Source organism: Dendrobates tinctorius, unplaced genomic scaffold (genome assembly GCF_039654945.1).
Source record: "Dendrobates tinctorius isolate UK_male_01 unplaced genomic scaffold, ASM3965494v1 ptg000056l, whole genome shotgun sequence".
Taxonomy (NCBI): Eukaryota; Metazoa; Chordata; class Amphibia; order Anura; family Dendrobatidae; genus Dendrobates; species Dendrobates tinctorius.
The window spans coordinates 14,475,670-14,497,839 of NW_027361724.1; the positions used below are offsets into that span (position 1 = coordinate 14,475,670).

A 22,170-nucleotide genomic window follows, 5' to 3' on the forward strand; every position below is an offset into this window, starting at 1 on the left:
TTCTGGTTCTCCGACAGCGAGTCTACTTGCATTAATTTTTACCTTATGGCCGAAATAGAGCAAAGTTTATTATATTGAATAGCAGAAGTAAGAACCGAGATGAATAAATCAAATTAACAGTCAGAGTTGAAATATGTGGAAGAAGTCAACTAATGTAACAGATGGGAGTTTGTGTTACTTATAAAATAAACACACAGATATGGATTTCTCTCCCGGTGGTTTATAAAAAAAAAAAAATCAGAACTTTGTGAAAACGTTGTCGCCGTTTTCTGAAATCTATGCCATTACCATTTTTCCACTTATGCGAGGGCTTGCTTTTTTTTTTTTGCACACCGAGCTGACATCTTTATTGATGCCTTTTTGGGGTACGTGCCTATTATTGCATTTTTTTGAGTAAAGGGACTGTCACACTAAGCGATATCTCTAGCAATATCGCTATAACTTGTGACGTTATAGTGATATTGCTAGCGATATCGCTGTGTGTGATACTTACCTACGACCGCTCCCCCGCTGGTTATCGCTGATCGCGCGAGATCAGGCTGGACCGTTTCTCGTCGTCAGCTTCCTGCGGCGCTTCCTGTGGAGCCGGGCGGGAGGACGCAGGATCGCCTGGTGTGACAGGTAAGTAGCGACCCCCGTCCCCAGCGATGTCGCTGGTGAGATCTGCCTGTCTGGCAGCTCACTAGCGACCACTTAGCGATGTACCAGCGATCCTGACCGCGTCATATCGCTGGTCGGGATCGCTGGTGCATCGCTAAGTGTGACAGTACCTTAATCGAAAAAAAGCCATTCTGGCATTTCCATTGTTAGGGGGAGGCGGAAGCACGTTTGACATTCAGTTTAAATAATTTTATCTTTTGATAGATCAGAGTTTTACAGACATGACAATAGGAAATGTGTTTCTTTTACATTTTAGAAGGTTTTTTTATAGTGTTATTTTTAAACTGGGTAAAGGAGCTTGATTTTAAACTTTTTAGGCTAGTTTCACACTAGCGTTTATTCGACGCTGCGCACGACGCCGCTAAGCCCTTCCCCCTGCCGGCTCCCTGCCCGCCCCAATCCGGTCATCGCCGCCTACTATCGCACATGGACGCTTGCGATCTGCGCACCCTATCTTTAGCATAGGGTGCGCAGATCGTGCGCTGGCCGTGCGCTAGTAGGATTTTGGCGTGCGCTGCGCACTTTTGAAGGTGCGCCCGTGCGCGCCGAACGCAGCATGTTGCATTTCCGCACGCATGGCGCACCTTCAAAAGTGCGCAGCGCATGCCAAAATCCTACTAGCGCACGGCCAGCGCACGATCTGCACACCCTATGCTAAAGATAGGGTGCGCAGATCGCAAGCGTCCATGTGCGATAGTAGGCGGCGATGACCGGATGGGGCGGGCAGGTAGCTGGCAGGGGGCGGGGCTTATCGGCGCCGTGCGCAGCGTCGAATAAACGCTAGTGTGAAACTAGCCTTAGATGTTTTTATATTTACTTTATCATTTTTTTTAGTGCCTTTACAATATGGTAGTATGTAGTAGAAATTACAAACTACAAAGGGATGTTTTGATTGATTGGTGGGGTCTCAGGATCCCGACCCCCACCAATCAGCAACAGTATCCAGCACCTAAGATATCTAAAAACTTTTCTACAATTGTGGGGAGGAGGACCCCCATATAGTGATTGGGCCGGAACCAAGGGGACCGCCATCAGAGTTATTGAAGGAATCACATCAGGAGGATTACAAAGGGAGACATGCGTCTGAGGTTGTCAGGGCAACAGGGGGAGGGGCTAGGGTAAAAGGAGCAGGGGACGCGCTGAAGTGGCAGTTGGAGAGGAGCCGGAGTGAAGGCAGGGAGGAGAGTGACTTGCAGGGGCACCGACAAGAGCCTGTGAGGAGAAAACTGCGCATTTATCGACGAGAGAGACTGTTACCGGAGACTGCTACCCACCCCCGTTCTCAGAGAATCGTCCCCGCTTTCCCCCGCCTTGGCGAGAGAGGAACTTTACCTCAGGTTGTGGCCGTGAGTACCCGTAACCAGGCCACAGAGGCCTGGGCACTTCCCCCAGCCTTCCCCCATCACGCCGACCCGGCCGTCACCGGCCTGGAGGTACGCCACCTCGTCACAGGAGAGATAAAAGGCTCACTACCCTGGCTTTGGGAGAGACTCCTTGATAAAGGACGGTTACAGGTCATCTGGGGAACTGCGTCATCACCGCGCGCCACCTCCATCATTTTCTTCAGGGCCTGTTGCGCCCCAACGGCATCGCTTTCTTCAGGGCCTGTTGCACCCCAGCGGCAGCGCTTTCTTCAGGGCCTGTTGCGCCCTAGCGGCAGCGCTTTCTTCAGGGCCTGTTGTGCCCCAGTGGCAGCGTTTTCTTCAGGGCCTGTTGCGCCCCAGCGGCAGCGCTTTCTTCAGGGCCTGTTGCGCCCCAGCGGCAGCGTTTCCTTCAGGGCCTGTTGCGCCCCAGCGGCAGTGCTTTCTTCAGGGCCTGTTGCGCCCCAACGGCCTCGTTTTCTTCAGGGCCTGTTGCGCCCCAACGGTATTGCTTTCTTCAGGGCCTGTTGCGCCCCACCGTCATCACTTTCTTCAGGGCCTGTTGAGTCCCATTCCTCCCAGGAGTAACGAGGCGTCAGGACAACCGCCTCAGCGACCTCTACGCGGCCACGTTCACGAACCTGTCAGCCCCTGGAAGGCTAAGTACCGCAATATTGTTGTTAAGATTGTTGAGTCCCTGCTTGGACTGTTTGTCCCAGTATATCTTGTTTGTTCAGTTAAGCCCCAGCGGCTAGTTTGATAAAAAGTTATTTCACCAACCACCATCCGTCTAGTGTCTCGTCACTGCATCCTACTAATTCAGAAACATATTCAGGCCAACGATCTTTCTTGGCACTCTCCAGAGTGCGTAGCATTTGAATCAATGTCCGATTAAATCGCTCACAAGCCCCATTCCCTTGCGGGTGATATGGTGTGGTCCGGGATTTATCAATCCCATAAAGATGATGTAGTTCCTCCGTAACTTTCCCCAAAAAACATGCTCCCTGGTCGGAATGTATACGTTGAGGACAGCTGTACACTTGTATAAAGTTTCTGCAAATTGCGGAGGCGGCTGACTCCGCGGTCTGGTCTCGAGTAGGGGTGACCACAGCGAACTTGGTGAAATGATCCACCATGACGAGGCAGTGTTCGTATCCCTGGAATGCGGGACCAATGTGCAGATAATCCACCGTCAGGAGCTCAAAGGGTGCTGAAGTCACAATCGTCTGTGTTGCGGCCCTCTGAGCAGGCGGTTTGGCCAATTCACATAAGCGGCAGGTACGGCAAACTTCGTCCACAACAGCCGACAAGCGTGGGTGATAAACTTTCTGTTGTAACCATTGCAAAGTCTTTTTGACTCCAAAGTGGGCCCCTTTTTCGTGAGCCTCTCAAGCCAGTTCGTGTAGTTGAGCTCTGGGCGTAACCACCTGCCAAACAGTCGTTGAGGTTGTTGCAAAGTGACTTTACGGTACAGTAGTCCCTTTCGGATAATCAGTCTCTCCCATTGTCGCAGCATCAGCGACAGGTCTTGGGTCAAAGCTTGTCGTTGAGTATCAGTGGGTAATTGACCAGCGGCGACCCATGTCCGGAGAAGTCCAACTTCATCATCTTCTTGTTGCTGTTGTATCCACTTATCCCGAGATTGTTCCAGGATGCCCAAGTGGGCCTCTGGGGAAGATACTTTTGCATCAACATTGGTGAGCACGGCAGGGATACGAACACTGCCTCGTCATGGTGGATCATTTCACCAAGTTCGCTGTGGTCACCCCTACTCGAGACCAGACCGCGGAGTCAGCCGCCTCCGCAATTTGCAGAAACTTTATACAAGTGTACGGCTGTCCTCAACGTATACATTCCGACCAGGGAGCATGTTTTTTGGGGAAAGTTATGGAGGAACTACATCATCTTTATGGGATTGATAAATCCCGGACCACACCATATCACCCGCAAGGGAATGGGGCTTGTGAGCGATTTAATCGGACATTGATTCAAATGCTACGCACTCTGGAGAGTGACAAGAAACCTCGTTGGCCTGAATATGTTTCTGAATTAGTATGGGTTTATAATAATCGGGTACATCGAGTAACGGGCTATACTCCTTATTTCCTGCTGTTCGGACGAGAGGGTAAAGGGATCACGGAAGTAGAGTTGGACCCCGAAGAGCCTCGGCCCTGGACCGGAGTGTCGTCTTGGGTCCGAAATCATCGCCACAGGTTGCAAACTCTTCACCGAATTGTACATACCAAACTTCAAGACTGGGAACACCCAGGGAAGAATACAACCTCCCCTCCCCATCTCCAAAGCGGGGACCGTGTGCTTGTACTAGATCAACGCCCCCAGAATAAACTGGAGTCACGTTGGGAAGAGAGTCCTTATCGGGTACTATGCCGTATCCATCCAGAAGGACCTGTGTACGAAATACGGCCCGAGCAGGATGAAACACTGCCCACCCGCATTGTGCATCGTAATATGTTACGCCCGTGTATTTCCACCGACCCGAAGCAACTGGATCCCGTCCCGAAGACATCCGAACCGGAGTCCATATGCTGGGACTCGGACGACGAGGATTTCCCTCCAGTTCCCAAGGGCCCTCCACCCAATAATGAGCCAGTTGACACAATTAACCCACTGGCATCTCGCAGCCCACCGACGTCCACCACCCCAGAAGATTCCACCCCAGTCGAACTTAGACGCTCCGAGCGGTCAACAGCCGGCAAACCCCCTGAACGGTATGAACAAGACCAGTTCGTATGGCAACGAATATTGACACCTTTACAGGCCAATCTCAATAGACTAACTCCCTCGCCCGAGGACTGGCGAGCTTATAGGGTGGAGGAATGTGGGGAGGAGGACCCCCATATAGTGATTGGGCCGGAACCAAGGGGACTGCCATCAGAGTTATTGAAGGAATCACATCAGGAGGATTACAAAGGGAGACATGCGACTGAGGTTGTCAGGGCAACAGGGGGAGGGGCTAGGGTAAAAGGAGCAGGGGACGCGCTGAAGTGGCAGTTGGAGAGGAGCCGGAGTGAAGGCAGGGAGGAGAGTGACTTGCAGGGGCACCGACAAGAGCCTGTGAGGAGAAAACTGCGCATTTATCGACGAGAGAGACTGTTACCAGAGACTGCTACCCACCCCCCGTTCTCAGAGAATCGTCCCCGCATTCCCCCGCCTTGGCGAGAGAGGAACTTTACCTCAGGTTGTGGCCGTGAGTACCCGTAACTAGGCCACAGAGTCGTGGGCACTTCCCCCCAGCCTTCCCCCATCACGCCGACCCGGCCGTCACCGGCCTGAAGGTACGCCACCTCGTCACAGGCGAGATAAAAGGCTCACTACCCTGGCTTTGGGAGAGACTCCTTGATAAAGGACGGTTACAGGTCATCTGGGGAACTGCGTCATCACCGCGCGCCACCTCCATCATTTTCTTCAGGGCCTGTTGCGCCCCAACGGCATCGCTTTCTTCAGGGCCTGCTGCGCCCCAGCGGCAACGCTTTCTTCAGGGCCTGTTGCGCCCCAGCGGCAGCGTTTCCTTCAGGGCCTGTTGCGCCCCAGCGGCAGTGCTTTCTTCAGGGCCTGTTGCGCCCCAATGGTATTGCTTTCTTCAGGGCCTGTTGCGCCCCACCGTCATCACTTTCTTCAGGGCCTGTTGAGCCCCATTCCTCCCAGGAGTAACGAGGCGTCAGGACAGCCGCCTCAGCGACCTCTACGCGGCCACGTTCACGAACCTGTCAGCCCCTGGAAGGCTAAGTACCGCAATAGCGTTGTTAAGATTGTTGAGTCCCTGCGTGGACTGTTTGTCCCAGTATATCTTGTTTGTTCAGTTAAGCCCCAGCGGCTAGTTTGATAAAAAGTTATTTCACCAACCACCATCCGTCTAGTGTCTCGTCACTGCATCCTGCGAACCTGCAGAACCCTACACAATGATGGATACACTTAAAGCGTATGACTGCCTCTGAACGGTGTATTGGAATCTCTGAAGAAACGCAGCATGTCAATAGTCCATTTAGGAGCTCCATTGTTGGAAACAGAAGATATAGGTAAAGATCTCTTAAGTTTATGTGCGCACACTGTCTTTTCCAGGCGGATATCACTTGCAATACAAAAACACTAGAACGAATGAATTTATGCACAGCAACGTCAAAGCAACTTGCTGTGCACATGTTCCGTCTTTTGTTAATTTTTGTAACTGCTTCAGGTGTCGAAAGAAGCAGTTTAAAGAAGTGACTGGTCGATTCTTCTGGTGGCTTGGAAGCCAACACTATGTTATTTACAGAATAATAATAAAAAGAGGCAAAAGTCATCCAGATAGATGACTGATGTATATGGAAGGCTACATGCCCATGAGTAAGTGACCTGGGGAAGAGATGGCACCAGGATACACTCTAAGAAGGAGACGAGGTAACGGAGGCAGTGTGTTGTCCTGGGCAATGTCCCCCCCCCCCCCCCCTTAGTCGTTGCATTCATGTGGATGTTATATTCATAGATCACCTACCAAGAAGTTGTATATTGAGTATTTCTGTTTTGGCAACAGTATTTCCCTAATGGCATTGACATGTTTTCTGTAGGATAATTCATCCTGTCTGCAAAATTCAGGAATTGTGTAGGAACACGACGAAATTTCAAGGTGACGACTTGGCCACCAAGTCCCCTTTAATCCAATCTGCTGAAAAACAAGTCTGATCCATGGAGATTGTAGCTCACAGGACTTGAAGGATCTACTGCTAACATTTTGGCACCAGATATCCCACCTTCAAAGGTCTTGTTGACATGTTTCAGGGGGTCAGATGTTTTTGGTAGCTCAATGGGGCTCTACCAGTGTCATGAGTGATCAACAACCCCAGTCAGCCATGACATTGAATTGTAGTTTTTGTGGCAGTCTGCATTCATAATTCTGTAGACCTGTAGTCAATAACAGTGAATAGACCGGTGAATGCAGCTCTGTACTAGGATACATTTTTCTAGATTACTTCCATATATATATTGTGGAGGGATATTCAAAGGTGATTATACCCTTCAAAGAACTTGAAATCAGTACAAAAACAGCAAAGCCATTTTTTTCTCTCTCATAGTTCTGTGCTCAAGATCTGTAATACTCCTCTAATTCATGTTATTACTTATTTTTACAGGTCGGCCTGGTCAGAAGGGAGAAAAGGGAGACCGAGGTGATAGAGGTGATCGAGGTCCTGAAGGTCCAAAAGGAGATTCTGGGGACCGCACCAGCGCAGGTGTAGGCCCTAAAGGAGACCAGGTACATGTGGGGTTGGATTATTTAGTTCCTGGGACATGAGCATTGCGCTTGGAAGAATTTTAGTTTTTTAAGGGGCAGTGCTTAAAAAAACAAATAATGCCTATGGGTCCATAGTATTAAGCGGAACACCAACCAATCACTAGAACAAAGGTCTCAAGACTGCAATGGGGTGATGAGGGGAAGCTCCGCGGCTGCAGGGTGAGGAGAAAATTCTAATCGTTGTGACCCCAGTTTTACATTCATCACTTAACCTCTAGGAAAAACAACTTAAAAAGTTTCCACTCCCCTTTCTTCCACTCCAGTGCTGGTATATGGAAAATGTTAACTTTTAAAAAAAAAAACGAGGGATGGGGGTTATAGAACTTTGTTTCTGGCTGTGAGGCAGCTTTCTGCAAAAGAAACCATCTCAACATCGCTTCCTACAATAGAGAACTGAAAAGCTTAATTCTTTCCTCTCTACTTTGCCTCATGCCAGTCCCAAGCTAAAGATGGAGGGAGGCAGAAAAAATGGATCCCTGCATGTCTTTGTAAGATTGTTTGCTTCGGGGTCTTGCAGAACGTCTTTTACTTTCTCTCTGTTACTTAAAACATGGTGCAAACTATGTGACCACATGTTTAAAGAGTATGCCCCTGATTCATCATTTGATTGCTTTTTTTTTATAAGTCCCTTTATTTTTTTTGTCTTGAGCTTTTCGTTGCTGTTTTTTGCTCAAAAGCCTTCAAAAAGGTGCACGTGCTGCATGATTTTTTTGGAAAATAAAGAATGCTCTTCTTTTTTTTTTTTTTTTTTTTTACTTTTGTATTTGACCAATTTTGAAACTTCCTAAAAGTCAACCAAATCAAGAAATTGAACCAAAATAACTTGCCGACATAAAATCTCTCCACGGGGAACTGAAGTGTATTTGCGACAAATTTAGTATTTTTTCTGTTTAAAAGTTACATTTGATGATAGATTTTAAAACATCTGGAAAAGTCACATGGAAGTAAAAATCAGAAAAGTAACTGAACAAAAAAAGGCGACTTTAAAAAAAAAAAGGCGTAAATCATTTGATGAATTTATCGGCCAATCAAAAGGTCACTAATTGAGAGATATTCACGCCAAAACATTGGAGAATGTGCAATGATGAATCGAGACCAATAGAAAAAAAAATCTGGAACTAAATGTATTTCTGATTCATCTTTTTTTAGGGCCAGAAAGGCGAGCTTGGAGTTAAAGTAAGTACCCCCCATTTACATGTGATTGTTTAGAGTTTGGTTGTCCACAGGTTAAAATTCAATTCTTTTTCGACAGGGGGATGCAGGATTTGCATATCCTGGAACAAAAGGTCAGAAAGGAGACCCTGGATCTCCTGGTGCACAAGGGCCACCTGGCCCTCCAGGGCAGTCGGTTTTACAGAAGAGTGATGGCACCACCGTACAGCAGGTCGCAGGTCCTCGGGGACCTCCAGGTCCGCAGGGACCTCCAGGAAAGGATGGAGAGCCTGTAAGTCATACAATTCACAAGGTCATGCACAGAAAATACGTTTTAACCTATTTAGCAGGTTTTTTTTACGCCAACTTGGATTTAAAAAGTTATTGGTTTAAAAAATAACTTTGAATTCTCAGCACATCACCCCACTACGTATCTCCTACACCGATACGTTGGTGCTGCCTACACTGACGGACGCCTATGCAGAACACACCGATAGATACTCATATATAGATGGGTAATAGTGCTGAATGTCCAAAACTGGGAGTTTCATCATATTCCATCCACACAATGTGGCGGAAGCAGCTTCTTCACTAAATAAGGGGCAACCCATTCCCGGAACTACATTAATATATTGAACTAAGACACATTTACTGTTTATTGCAAAAATTGCATCTATAACAAAAATATTACATCTAAGCAGAGAGACTATACCAAAAGTGTACATTAAAGGGGAATGTACTATGCTTATAAAATAAACAAATCATACTTGCTGACGGAATCCTCCATCCCCCACACCAGGGCTGACACTCAGACGTTCTCCACCAGACTAGAAGTAATGATGTCACAACCACCATGTTCCTGTAGCCAATCCATGACCTTATCAGGTCACTGGTGTTCGTGGTGATATCATCAGTTCCGGTCTGGCGAAGACCGTCTGAGCACAGGGTGGAGCGCAGATTTCACAGGCAGCATGAATCAGGCACAGGCTTCTTAACTGCAAATATGTATGGGTGATTCTGAATTTCTGCGGCATTACAGAAAAAGTCTGGGCCCCAATTCATTGAGACTGACGTCCTTGTAGACTAGTTCTGAGGAAAAGTGCACTGGTTTAAATATATTTAAAGGAGGTGTTCGGCTTTAGGATTCAAGTCTACAGTCACTCTGTGACTGCAGACTTATGAATCCTCACAGTGCGCACTGCCAGAATTCGCCAGTGGCGGGAGAAGTCAGTGCCGACTAGACATGCGTGGCCTCGATCAATGCAAGTGCATTTCTTGAGGCTGAATACATCTATGTGGAATTTTACCATACGTATGCAAATTACATACTTGTACTGATGTGAGTGCTCGCTTCCACTGATGGAGAATCCTCACAGTGCGCACTGTGCTTGCTGTGAAGATTCACAAGTCTGCAGTGACATAAGTTGACTGCTGACTTGTAGAGTAAGGCTGGAAAACCCCTTTAAGAGGCGTGTGCTCTTAATAAACTTGGAACATCTTTAAGTTTTTGTGCACCACCACAAGCAATGTACACTGGTCCTTCACTATAATAAATTTATGTTGTAATTTGCGCATCTTTTTTGCAACTTATGATGAATTTTACAGCAGTGCTTCAAAACACCACCTTTTGGCTAAGTTAAACCCATTTAAAAAAAAAAAAATTCAAGGTCACAACATTTTTGCATCATCAACCAATTGTACATTAGAAAACTGGATAAAACTGTTTGTTGAATCAGGAGCCAAGAACGGGGAGAATAGTTACTGGGGCAGGCTTCTCCTTGCATTGCTCTGCTTAATTGACAGGTCTCTCGCTATATGTGTGTGTATAGGGTGAGAACTGCAATGTAGTGGAGCCAGGCATGGAGAAGCCTGCGGGGTTTGAGAAGCATTAATCATCCTCCAGATTACCAAAACACCCAAGTAAAAGCCATTAGGTAGTGTACAGCTGATGGAAAAGAGGATACCGTAATATACAAAGCGTGGGAGCACTTATGTCGTTAAAGACATCCATGAATAAGACTTTCTGCTCAAAACGCGTTGGATTTGCTGACAGAGCTGTCCTGTCTATAATAATGTTCCTGAAATAAATTTGAAGTTCTCGGTCCACTCACGGAGTGCTGGACATCTCTTCACCATTAACGTCTGACAAGCTCTTGTGCCCATTCACTTGTAGGAGGATTGATGAGCTGGAAGCCTCATTCCTGTGTCATTAAACAGTTTTTCCGACAATGTTCAGTTCTGCATCGGGATGGGAGCATTGCTGATGGTATGGCATCAGCAGATGGGTATATGAAACCTGCCCATTGTGACGACGCCACATCATCTGCACCGCTCTTCTACCAATATGGAAGTGTCCAGGTTTGGACAGCCATTTTGATGACAAGTATATAACCGGTCTCTGCTATTTGACTCAAGCTGTTAGTAATAACATTAGGCAGATTGCGGCTGAATCGTTGCATCTTTTTAGGTTTTCCTTGTCCAGATGGCTGTTTTCAGTCTCTATTCGGAAGAGCCCTGTGCAGATAATGATGTTTTTTGGAGTGAGATCTATTACTGTGACTGGTGTGATTTCTATATATTTTATATACCACATTTCTTACTAAGAACTAAACCGTTTGTCTGATTTCAGGGTGACCCTGGAGAAGATGGCAAAGCTGTAAGTCACTTGTATTATTTCTGCTGCGACCTTTCCTTATGTTTTGTGTTGCATGTGACAAACCGTGCCTTATTTCAGGGTAAATTATTACCAGTGTTGACTTTAGATCTAAACAACTCTATACTTTAGAGAAAATGTGCTACATAGATGAACAAGGTCCTTTGCACGTATACCAACTTATCGTCTAGCTCATTTATTTGGTTTTGCTATACACTGGGTGCAGAATTATTAGGCAAATGAGTATTTTGATCACATCATCCTTTTTATACATGTTGTCCTACTCTAAGCTGTATAGGCTTGAAAGCCAACTGCCAATTACGTAAATCAGGTGATTTGCATCTCTGTAATGATTAGGGGTATGGTCTAATAACATCAACACTCTATATAAGGTGTGCTTAATTATTAGGCAACATCCTTTCCTTTGGCAAAATGGGTCCGAAGAAAGATTTGACGGACTTTGAAAAGTAAAAAATTGTGAGATGTCTTGCAGAGGGATGCAGCAGTCTTGAAATTGCTAAACTTTTGTAGCGTGATCACCGAACAATCAAGCGTTTCATGGTAAATATCCAACAGGTTCGCAAGAAGCGTGTTGATAAAAAAGGCTCAAAATAACTGCCCATGAATTGAGGAAAATCAAGCGTGAAACTGCCGAGATGCAATTTGCCACCAGTTTTGCCATATTTCAGAGCTGCAACATTACTAGAGTATCAAAAAGCTCAAGGTGTGCCATACTCAGGGACATGGCCAAGCTAAGGAAGGCTAAAAAACGACCACCTTTCAACAAGAAACATAAGATAAAACATCAAGACTGGGCCAAGAAATATCTTAAGACTGATTTTTTGAAGGTTTTATGGACTGATGAAATGAGAGCGACTCTTGATTGGCCAGATGGATGGGCCCAAGGCAGGATCAGTAAATGGCAGAGAGCTCCACTCCGACTCAGACGCCAGCAAGGTGGAGGTGGGGTACTGGTATGGGCTGGTATCATCAAAGATGAACTTGTGGGACCTTTTCGGGTTGAGGATGGAGTGAAGCTCAACTCCCAGACCTACTGCCAGTTTCTGGAAGACACCTTCTTCAAGCAGTGGTACAGGAAGAGGTCGGTATCGTTCAAGAAAAACATGATTTTCATGCAGGACAATGCTCCATCACATGCATCCATATACTCCACAGCGTGGCTGGCCAGTAAAGGTCTAAAAGAAGAAAAAATAATGACATGGTCCCCTTGTTCACCTGATCTGAACCCCATAGAGAACCTGTGGTCCCTCATAAAATGTGAGATCTACAGGGAGTGAAAACATTACACCTCTCCGAACATTGTCTGGGAGGCTGTGGTGGCTGCGGCACGCAATGTTGATCGTAAACAGATCAAGCAACTGACAGAATCTATGGATGGAAGGCTTTTGAGTGTCATCGTAAAGAAAGGTGGCTATATTGGCCACTGATTTTTTTGTTTGTTTGTTTTTGAATGTCAGAAATGTTTATTTCTAAATTTTGTGTTGCTCTATTGGTTTACCTGGTGAAAATAAACAAGTGAGATGGGTATATATTTGGTTTTTATTAAGTTGCCTAATAATTCTGCACAGTAATAGTTACCTGCACAAACAGCTGTCCTCCTAAGATAGCCAAATCTAAAAAAACCCCACTCCAACTTCCAAAAATATTAAGCTTTGATATCTATGAGTCTTTTGGGTTGATTGAGAACATAGTTGTTATTCAATATTAAAAAGAATCCTCTTAAATACAACTTGTCTAATAATTCTGCACACGGTGTAGATGAATTTTAGTTAAACGTAAAGCAGCTTGATTGAGACCTAAAAAAGAAGAGAACTTTTGAATAATACAGAATTTTCTAAACTTTGAGACCAGTAGATTGGGATCCATTGCTAGGCCATTACTGCCACCTTAAATATCGTAATAACATTGCAATCTTATATCAAGAACTTCCATAAAAATATCTGCATGTGTTTATTTCACTAGGGTGAAGTTGGACCTCAGGGATTCCCAGGAACACCGGGAGATTCTGGACAGAAGGGAGATAAGGTAATTCCTAAAGAGGAACAAATTTCAGGGAAGTTCTTGTCCCCTGAGAAAATTTTATTGTATCTTATAGATTTTGATATGCTGAACACAAATATGTGCTCCAAAAGTCTGTATCACGTAAGGTTTTTAAGAAACAGCAGTTTATAGTCTACATTATGACATCCGAGACACTACATACATCTGCATCGATGTCAGTAGCAAAAGCAATTGTTAAAAAGTGTTTTGCAGACTACTTTCGTTTATAATCCGTGTCAGATGCTTCTCGAATAAGATTCCAGCAATAGTCAGACAACTTTCACTGGTACCTTTTCTCCATCAGCGCAATATCACGGTGATCTCTTTCACCATGTTCAATTGCTAACGGCACCAAGATTGGCTGGAAAAAAGTCCAAGTGAGAATGTAGAAAATGCATTTTTAGTGACATATTGCATTTCATCAAATGATATGCTGTGAGCATGTTGTCCACGAGTTGTTCAAAGTTCGGTGCCCTGATGTTGCCAAGGAAGTTGAAGGTCACATCTTTAAAGGCTCTCCGTGCCACTTGTTCAGCACCTTGCAAAAGACCATTAAAGCTACTGACATTCATTATATCTCTGATCTGTGGATCAATAAAAATACCTTCTTTAATCTTTGCATCACTTATTCTTGGAAATTTCTGTCGCAAGTAAGATAAGGCATCCGATTCTTTGTTCATTGTTTTGACAAAATTCTTCATAAGCCCAAGTTTAATATGCAAAGGAGGGAGAAATATCTTTGCTGGATCAACGAGAGGATTATGTTTAACATTCTTCTTTCCAGCAACCAGGTTTTCGCGGAGTGGCCATTTCTTTCTGAAATAGTGCATTTCTTGTGCACGACTGTCCTACTCACAAATAAAACCACAATATTTGGTATATCGAAGCTGCAGTCCAAGAACAAGTGCAACAACTTTTAGATCACCACATATGTTCCAGTTATAATTTCTATTAATGTGGGTTAACAGTAACTTTATATTCTCATACGTTTCTTTCATGTGTATGGCATGTCCAATAGGTATAGAAGGATAAATATTCCCGTTGTGTAGTAAAACAGCCTTCAGACTTAAAACTGACATGTCAATGAACAGTCGCCATTCCTTCGGGTCATGTTCGCATCCAAGAGCACCAAACAACCCCAAGACATCGTTGCAAAAGGTTAAACTGTCGACATTGTTGAAAAACTGATTAAGGTCTTCTTGATGACTGTGAAAAACAGAAACTCTTGTTCCTGGTAATAAGCGATTCTGTTCTTGTATCCTTGATCACAATAATTCTTCCTGCCTCTCTGACAATTTCAAATCTCTGACCAAGTCACTCAGATCAGCTTGACAGAACAGATGTGGATTAGATGTAGAAGGCTCAAAGTCTGGGTCTGCAGCAGTTTCATTTTCCACTGACATTGTTAGTTCATCTTCGTCATCCTCCATTGTCCATACTTTGGGTGGCTTTGGAACATGAAGACTTTCATCGTGTGGCACTGGTCTTATGGCTGAAGGAAGATTAGGATATTAAATTGATTTCTTGCTCTTTGCTGAATATCCTGTTTCATTTGTAAGGCAGAAGTAGCAGTCTGTTACATGATCTCTCTGCTCTCTCCATATCATTGGGACAGCAAACGGCATTGAAGGTCGTGATCCATTCAGCCATGCTTTAAGTATGTCAGTATTGTCTTTTGATTCTTCCCCTGCCCAGGAGATGTGGTATGCTCAGTACACGGTCAGCTGAAAGATTCACTGTGCCTGCGTCAAATTCGCATAATAGGTGCTTGCATATGTGTAGATCAGCGATTTATGTTATTTCAGTGGAGAAGTCAGAATATACTGTTTCAGAAAAGTTCATATGAGTTTTTCCCGTCTCCCATGACGGCACACATGAGAGAGGGGATCCGCCCAGCCAGGACAGGGAAAATGAGGATCAATGAACTCATGGAGATCAACATCCAACACTGCGGAGACACCATCACGTGTTTCTCAATGCAGTGATTCTAGAGCACTGCCCCCATCCCTTATGGGAAATATGCAAAACATGCAAAACCGAAGCCGCGGAGACACCATCACATGTTTCTCAACGCAAGCAATGACCAGCCAGGTCTTTCCCCGGGAAGGAAAAACCACGGGAAGGGCAGTCTCCAATGAAGGAAACCACCTATGCCAAAACATGGTATCCATCCACAGACAGCTGTTTCAGGGTATTGCCCCTCATCAGTGTGGAGCAGGAAACTGGCTGGTTGGAGCAATGCCTAGTAAAAGACTGTGAAAATGAGGATGAATGAACTCATGGAGATCAACATCCAACACTGCGGAGACACCATCACGTGTTTCTCAACGCAGTGATTCTAGAGCACTGCCCCCATCCCTTATGGGAAATATGCAAAACATGCAAACAGAAGCCGCGGAGACACCATCACGTGTTTCTCAACGCAAGCAATGACCAGCCAGGTCTTTCCCCGGGAAGGAACAACCACGGGAAGGGCAGTCTCCAATGAAGGAAACCACCTATGCCAAAACATGGTATCCATCCACAGACAGCTGTTTCGGGGTATTGCCCCTCATCAGTGTGGAGTAGGAAACTGGCTGGTAGGAGCAATGCCAGGACAGGAACCCTACTGAACATAAAAGGGGCTGTACCTCTCCCTCGCTTCAGTTGGGTTTCCTGTCCTGACAGGGACCCGTGTGCTGAAGACGGCGTGTCAAGATGTCTGTACCTGCCCACCCCCGTGCCAGCATGGAAGATCAGGCAGAGCCTGTGCGCTGGGCGTCGGGAGTGGAAGCGCCGTCCGCGGGTCCCCCGGGGGCTCAGCGTCCGAGCAGGCATCAGCGCAGCACGGTCAGGGGGTCCAGGGGCTCTTCCGTGGCTGCCGCGCCGCCCTCCCCCCTCTGCCGATGTCCAGAAGCTCCAGAAGGGGCGGCTGCTCCCGGGTCACGCCCCTCTGACGTCACGTGCAAAGCACGCTGGGAATGGGCGCGCCCGTGTGACGTAGGGGGCGGCGCCGGGATCCAAGATGGCGGCGCCCATGGGAAAAACGCTGGCCGGCTAAAGATCATCCCGGTGGCGTGGCAGGAGGGGTGAGGGGCTGTGAATGGGCACCGGAGGAGGCTTGAGAGTGCAGTGGATCCCTCTCGGATAGAGGGATGACCACAGAAGACGCACTCATGCCCAAAAAATTTCACAAGGGAAGTGGGGCAAGAGAGCAGTGACAGCAGCAAGAGCTCTCGCCAGATGCAGTGCCGAGCCGCCAGCATACCAGAAGTAGCCGCTCAAGTGGTGGGGGCGGCAGTTGTAAACACGACCGGCATGACTCTGAGACGTCCAGAAAAATCTTCACGAGTTCATCTGAGAAGCCTCCGAGATCGGTACCCTTGATTGACAGCGGGCTAGCAGCAAAAATAGAGCATGCACCTTATGCAGACACCCGCTGGCAGGTCAGTGGCAGAAAGATCTCTGCGCTGACTGTATAAATAAAGCCATACGGGATGAAATCCCTGATTTGGTGACTAGCATTAGGGCTATAATACAAGAGGAGGTGAAAGGCTCCCTAAAGACAGCCCTTAAAAGGGCGAATAAAAGAAGCCGTACAAGGGACTCAGAGGCCTCGCTAGTGCAAAAAGGCCGTGAAAAATCCCTGTCCCCCTCCACCTCCTCTTCTTCTACTCAGTCCTCAGAAGCCTCCTCAGACAAAGATATAGAGGGCCGTCCGTGTTTCCAAAACAGAGGATGTGGAAAAGCTGGTCAAAACTGTCAGGTCTACAATGGGCCTTAAGGAGGAAAAATCTCCTAAATCATGGGAGGAGGTTATGTTTGGAGGACTGGAGGAAAAGGAAGAAAAAAAAAAAAAAAACACACCTTCCCTGTAAATGATAAGATAAAGGCCTTAAATGACAGGGAATGGGGAAAAACCCTGAGAGGTCGGGTGCCTTACCTTCTACATCAAAAAGGTGGTACCCATTTAAAAAGACTCAGAAACCTGGGAAAAAATCCCAAAGATTGATGGTGCCGTAGCTAAATCCTCAAAAAAGGTATTTCTACCATTAGAGGACTCTGGCGTGCTGAAAGACCCGCTTGATAAAAAAGCAGATGGTTTCCTGAAGCATATCCAGGAAGCATCGGGAGGTGGATAAAAACCAGCAATAGCTGGTACTTGTACCGCTCGTGCCCTCATAGTCTGGCTACAACAAATAGAGGACCAGATCAGGGATAAAATTCCTAGGGACGAAATACTGTCTAATCTGACACTGGTACACGGAGCAGTGGCTTTCCTAGCAGATACCTCAGCAGTTGCCGCGAGGTTAACAGCTTGAGCGGCAAACTTATCAAATGCGACAAGGCGAGCCCTGTGGCTTAAAGGGTGTCCGGGGGATTTGCCATCAACACATAGACTGTGTTCCATTCCATGTGACGGCCAGTTCCTCTTCGGGAAAAAAACTAGAGGAAATTTTGGTGCATGTGGCAGGGGTCATCCCACGTGAGATAGGAAAAATTAGGACTTTAAAAGAAGGAGAGGATCGGGCTATATGTTTAAAGGGCCCTCTACTTCCTCCAAAAAATCTCCCCAATGACATCAGGTCGGAGGTAGGGGGAGGACTTTTTCTCTTCCTTCCCGCCTGGGCAAAATATCTCCCCCAGTACATGGGTCCTGAGCATAATCAAGGACGGTTTAAAAAATAAATACATAAATAAAATTCACCCGTCCGCCCAGGTGAACCTTTATAATGACACCCCAAAGGAAAGCCCAAGAGCAACAACTGACCCTGGAGACGGAAGTCTTGGGACTAGTGCAAAAACGAGTCCTACAGGAGGTCCCAGTTCAAGAAGAAGGAAAGGGGCTTCTACTCCCCCCTCTTTTTAATACAAAAACTAGACGGCTCTTGGAGGACCATAGTTAATCTGAGGAGGATCAGTTAGTGGGTAGACAATTGCTCCTTCAAAATGGAGTCAATCAATACGGCCACAAAAATCCTGTTCCAGCAGTGCCTCATGGCAGTGATAGACTTAAAAGATGCCTACTATCATATCCCAATCCATCGGGGGTATCAAAAGTACTTGAGAGTAGCCCTCCAAGGTCAGGTCAAACACTACCAATACGCAGCTCTTCCGTTCGGCCTGTCTACAGCCCCCAGAGTCTTCGCCAAGGTGATGGCTGAGGTAATGTCATTTCTTCGTTCCCGGGACATGGTGATTGTCCCATACCGGGTCGACTTTCTTGTCATAGGGAGGTCGGAGACCCATTGCTCACACCAAGTGAAGGAATTGATATTAACGTTACTAAGGCTAGGATGGATAGTAAACATCCCCAAGTCAAGACTAACACCAGTAAAGGTGCAATCCTTCCTAGGGCTAATACTGGACTCCGAGTGACAGCGCTGCCTCCTACCAGGAAACAATGTGACCAGAATAAGGGGCCTAGTTTGCACAGCAATACAAAGTCCAGCCATGACATTGAGGAACGCAATGTCCCTTTTATGCTTGTTGACATCATGCATACCCGCGGTAGCGTGGGCACAGTACCACTTAAGACAACTGCAGTGGGAAGTTCTGTCAGCACAGAAACAATTGAAAGGGCGTTTAGAGGGCGAACTATGTCCCACCATGGAGGTAAGAAACTCCCTACTCTGGCGGACTGTAGAAGAGCATCTAACAGCCGGTGTCCCGTAGCAGAAACCAGTCGAGGACTTCATTACAACCGACGCAAGTGCCACATGGTGGGGAGCACACCTGAGATCCCACTCGATACAGGGAACCTGGTCCTCGCTAGAAAAGGATCACGGTTCAAATGTAAAAGAACTATGGGCAGTAGAGAAAGCCGTGAAACTTTTTCTCCCCTTGCTTCGGGGCCGCCACACCCGAGTCATGACGGGCAATCGTGCAGTAGTAGCTTACATCAAACCACCGGGGGAGGGGAAAGACCTCGGGGCCTCATGGAAATACCAAATCTACTTTTCCAGTTAGCTGGACATCTGTTGTCCATCACGGCACTGCATATAAGGGGTGTCAAAAATACACAAGCAGAATTCCTGAGTCGCACACCTAAGACAGGGGGAATAGTCCCTAAACCCCCAAGTTTTCCAACAAATACTTCAGGCTTGGGGCAAACCAGAAATAGACCTGTTCGCCACCTCACACAACAGCGGGGTCAGGAAGTTCTGCTCACTGAATTCAAAAGAAAATCCCTTCGCAGTAGATGCCCTACAAATACCCTAGAAGTTCTCCCTGGCCTATACGTTCCCCCCTGTATAAAGATCCCCATAGTAGTCCGGAAAATCAGGGAGGATCGAGCAAGAATAATTCTTATAGCTCTGTTTTGGCCAAGGAGACCTTGGTTCTCCCTTCTGGAACTCATGTCAGTGACGGATCCATGGCTCTTACCAGAGGTTCCAGACCTATTCTCCCAGGGACCGGTAGTCCACTCTCAGGTGGGGGGCTTCCATCTGGCAGCCTGGATTTTGAGAGGGCACTACTGAGTCGCCAGGGATTGACACCAGGGTAAGTCTCCACCCTGTTGAAAAGTAGGAAACCTATAACATCCCAAATCTATGGTAGAACGTGGAAAAAGTTCCTGGGGGAGCCTTTGGGGGAGGTAGCTCCAGTGGGACCTATCCTAGAGTTCCTTAAGTCGGGGCTGCAACTCGGGTTGGCCACTGGCACCCTCGGGGTCCAGGTCTCGGCTCTGGGGGCCCTGTATGGCTGCGGCCTAGCGGCCAATAGGTGGCTGTCCCGGTTTATAAAGTCCTGTGGCAGATCGAGGCCAGTCATTATCCCAAAGATAACTCCCTGGGACTTGAATCTCGTCTTAGAGGCTTTAACCAAAGATCCCTTTGAACCATTACATGAACTGTCACCAAAACTACTCACATGTTACAAGAGTAACATTGCCAGATGGATCAGGGAGGCCATTATGTTATCCTACTCTGCAAGTGGCGCTCCGGTTCCAGAAGGCATCAAGGCTCGCCCACCAGAGCCGTGGCATCGATTTGAGCAGATTTGTAAAGCCGCTACTTGGTCCTAACCTTCGACCTTTTCTTAAGCACTACCGACTTGATCTATCTATCTCTACTGACCTAACCTTTGGTAGAAGGGCGCTGCAAGCGGTGGTCCCACCCCAGGGTGTCTTATTCTGCAAAAGTCTCTCATGTGTGCCGCCATGGGAGATGGGAAAACACCAAGGTTACTTAGCGGTAGCCGGTTTTTCCGGAGCCCATGACGGCACCTGTATATTCCCCCCTTATCACTCCTTTGGTGTGCACTATAGTTTGGGTGCTTTTTCTTAGTAAGATATAATGTGGTGATAGTTTCACATGTGTACTAACCCGGTTGACCTCTCATGCTCTGTAAACCAACTGAAGCGAGGGAGAGGTACTGCCCCTTTTATCTTCAGTAGGGTTCCTGTCCTGGCTGGGCGGATCCCCTCTCTCGTGTGCCGTCACAGGCTCCGGAAAAAACGGCTACCGGTAAGTAACCTTGGTGTTTTAGAATTATAAAAGAATATTATGTTTCGTATCATTTCTTAAAAACCTTACGTGATAGGAAAAATCTGAAGTCTTTTCTGAAATCAGCATGAAAAAATCTATCAGGAACACTCAAAATTGTCTGAGGGACAAAACCTTGGTAACACAGTGTTATTTGACGATCAGCAGTTATCACCTATCTAAAGGATAGGTGACAACTTAGAGATCGGGGCGGTTTTGACCGATGCGCACCGATAGGCACTTTTACCCCATTAGAATGGAGTGGTCGTGTGCGACCACAACGCCATTTCTTTTCTCTGTGACTCCGAATTCTGCAGTCATCTTTTTCAGCCCCATAGAGAATGAATAGAGCAGCACTGGTGCATCAGACCTGCCGCTCCATTCTGTAATGGGGAGAAACATTCCTCATTCTGATGTTCCAGAGATATGTTATTTTCAGCGGACATCCCTTAAAGCGTACCTAAACTATTATAAGTCAACACAAATTTACAACTGTAAGTTTATGAAATATGAAAATGAAGAATTAGATAACAGATTTATTCAATGAGTGAAAAAAAATAAGGATTGACATTTCTCTCTGCGAGTATGATTGTCTTCTTTTTTAGGGTGAGCCAGGAGTTGGTGTCAGAGGTCCTCCAGGACCACCAGGACCTCCAGGCCCACCTGGACTATCTTCTAAAATGGATAAACTGGTAAGATTTTTTTTTTTTAATCAAACCGTAAAGTTATCAAACATTTGGGTACAAAATCAGGGATGATAGGTGGCTGGGGAAAAATTATATGACCCATTGCATCTTCTCTAAAACACTGAGGCAGTGATTATATTGTTTTAAATGTCATGTATTTTTGTAATATACCTTACTAATTATATGTGCTCAGATCTGTAATGCTCTCTGTGGGTCTCCACTTCGGCATCTTATCTGATCACATACCGTATAGCGTTGGCCTCCCCCTGATGTACTTGTCATTAGAAGTGACATCTACTACATGCTAGTCTATAGCAATGTTATAGCACAATGTACAGCACATGGATTGTACATGTGATCGGGCATAGCGCTGAGAGAGGGGGCCCACCATCTTGTGACCTGAAGCAAGAATGGTAGATCTGTCAGGATAGGATTAACAAAGTGTTTAAAAGTCAACATTATTAGTAGAAATAAAAAAATAAAGTCTAAAGGGAAATGTAACTTTCTACGTTTTTACAATAAAGTATAGCAAGTAACGTGTTGAAATTGGTCAAAATGTTAAAAACAAAGATAGTGGTCTGCTGCTGTATGAGCCCAAACTGCTTAAAAATTATTTGTGAAGCTTGGTTCATAGCAGTGATCGAAGACCAGAGGTAACTCCTCCCCGGCGCCATGTATCTGCATGTATACATAATAATCACTGATAAAAGAGGAGTGGTCCCCGTGACTATGAAGCTTTGGTAGTATCTATTGACTAAACAGCACAGTAGTCATTTTGGCTCCTATTACAGTGAGGACCTGGTTCTCAACTATGCAGCTCATTAACGGGACTGTATAGTATGAA

The 22,170-nt window shown here is 46.3% G+C and overlaps 1 protein-coding gene across 2 annotated transcripts in view; it reads left to right on the top strand.

Moving 5' to 3' along the window:
* COL18A1 (collagen type XVIII alpha 1 chain) overlaps positions 1-22,170 on the top strand; it is a 250,975-nt gene that overhangs the window by 181,717 nt on the left and 47,088 nt on the right. For both annotated transcript variants that reach the window (XM_073577508.1, XM_073577507.1), the window contains 6 exons: positions 7,148-7,269; positions 8,458-8,484; positions 8,561-8,752; positions 11,090-11,116; positions 13,097-13,159; positions 21,246-21,332. In XM_073577508.1, the coding sequence (XP_073433609.1) occupies positions 7,148-7,269; positions 8,458-8,484; positions 8,561-8,752; positions 11,090-11,116; positions 13,097-13,159; positions 21,246-21,332 (518 nt within the window). The remainder of the gene's footprint in view (positions 1-7,147; positions 7,270-8,457; positions 8,485-8,560; positions 8,753-11,089; positions 11,117-13,096; positions 13,160-21,245; positions 21,333-22,170) is intronic.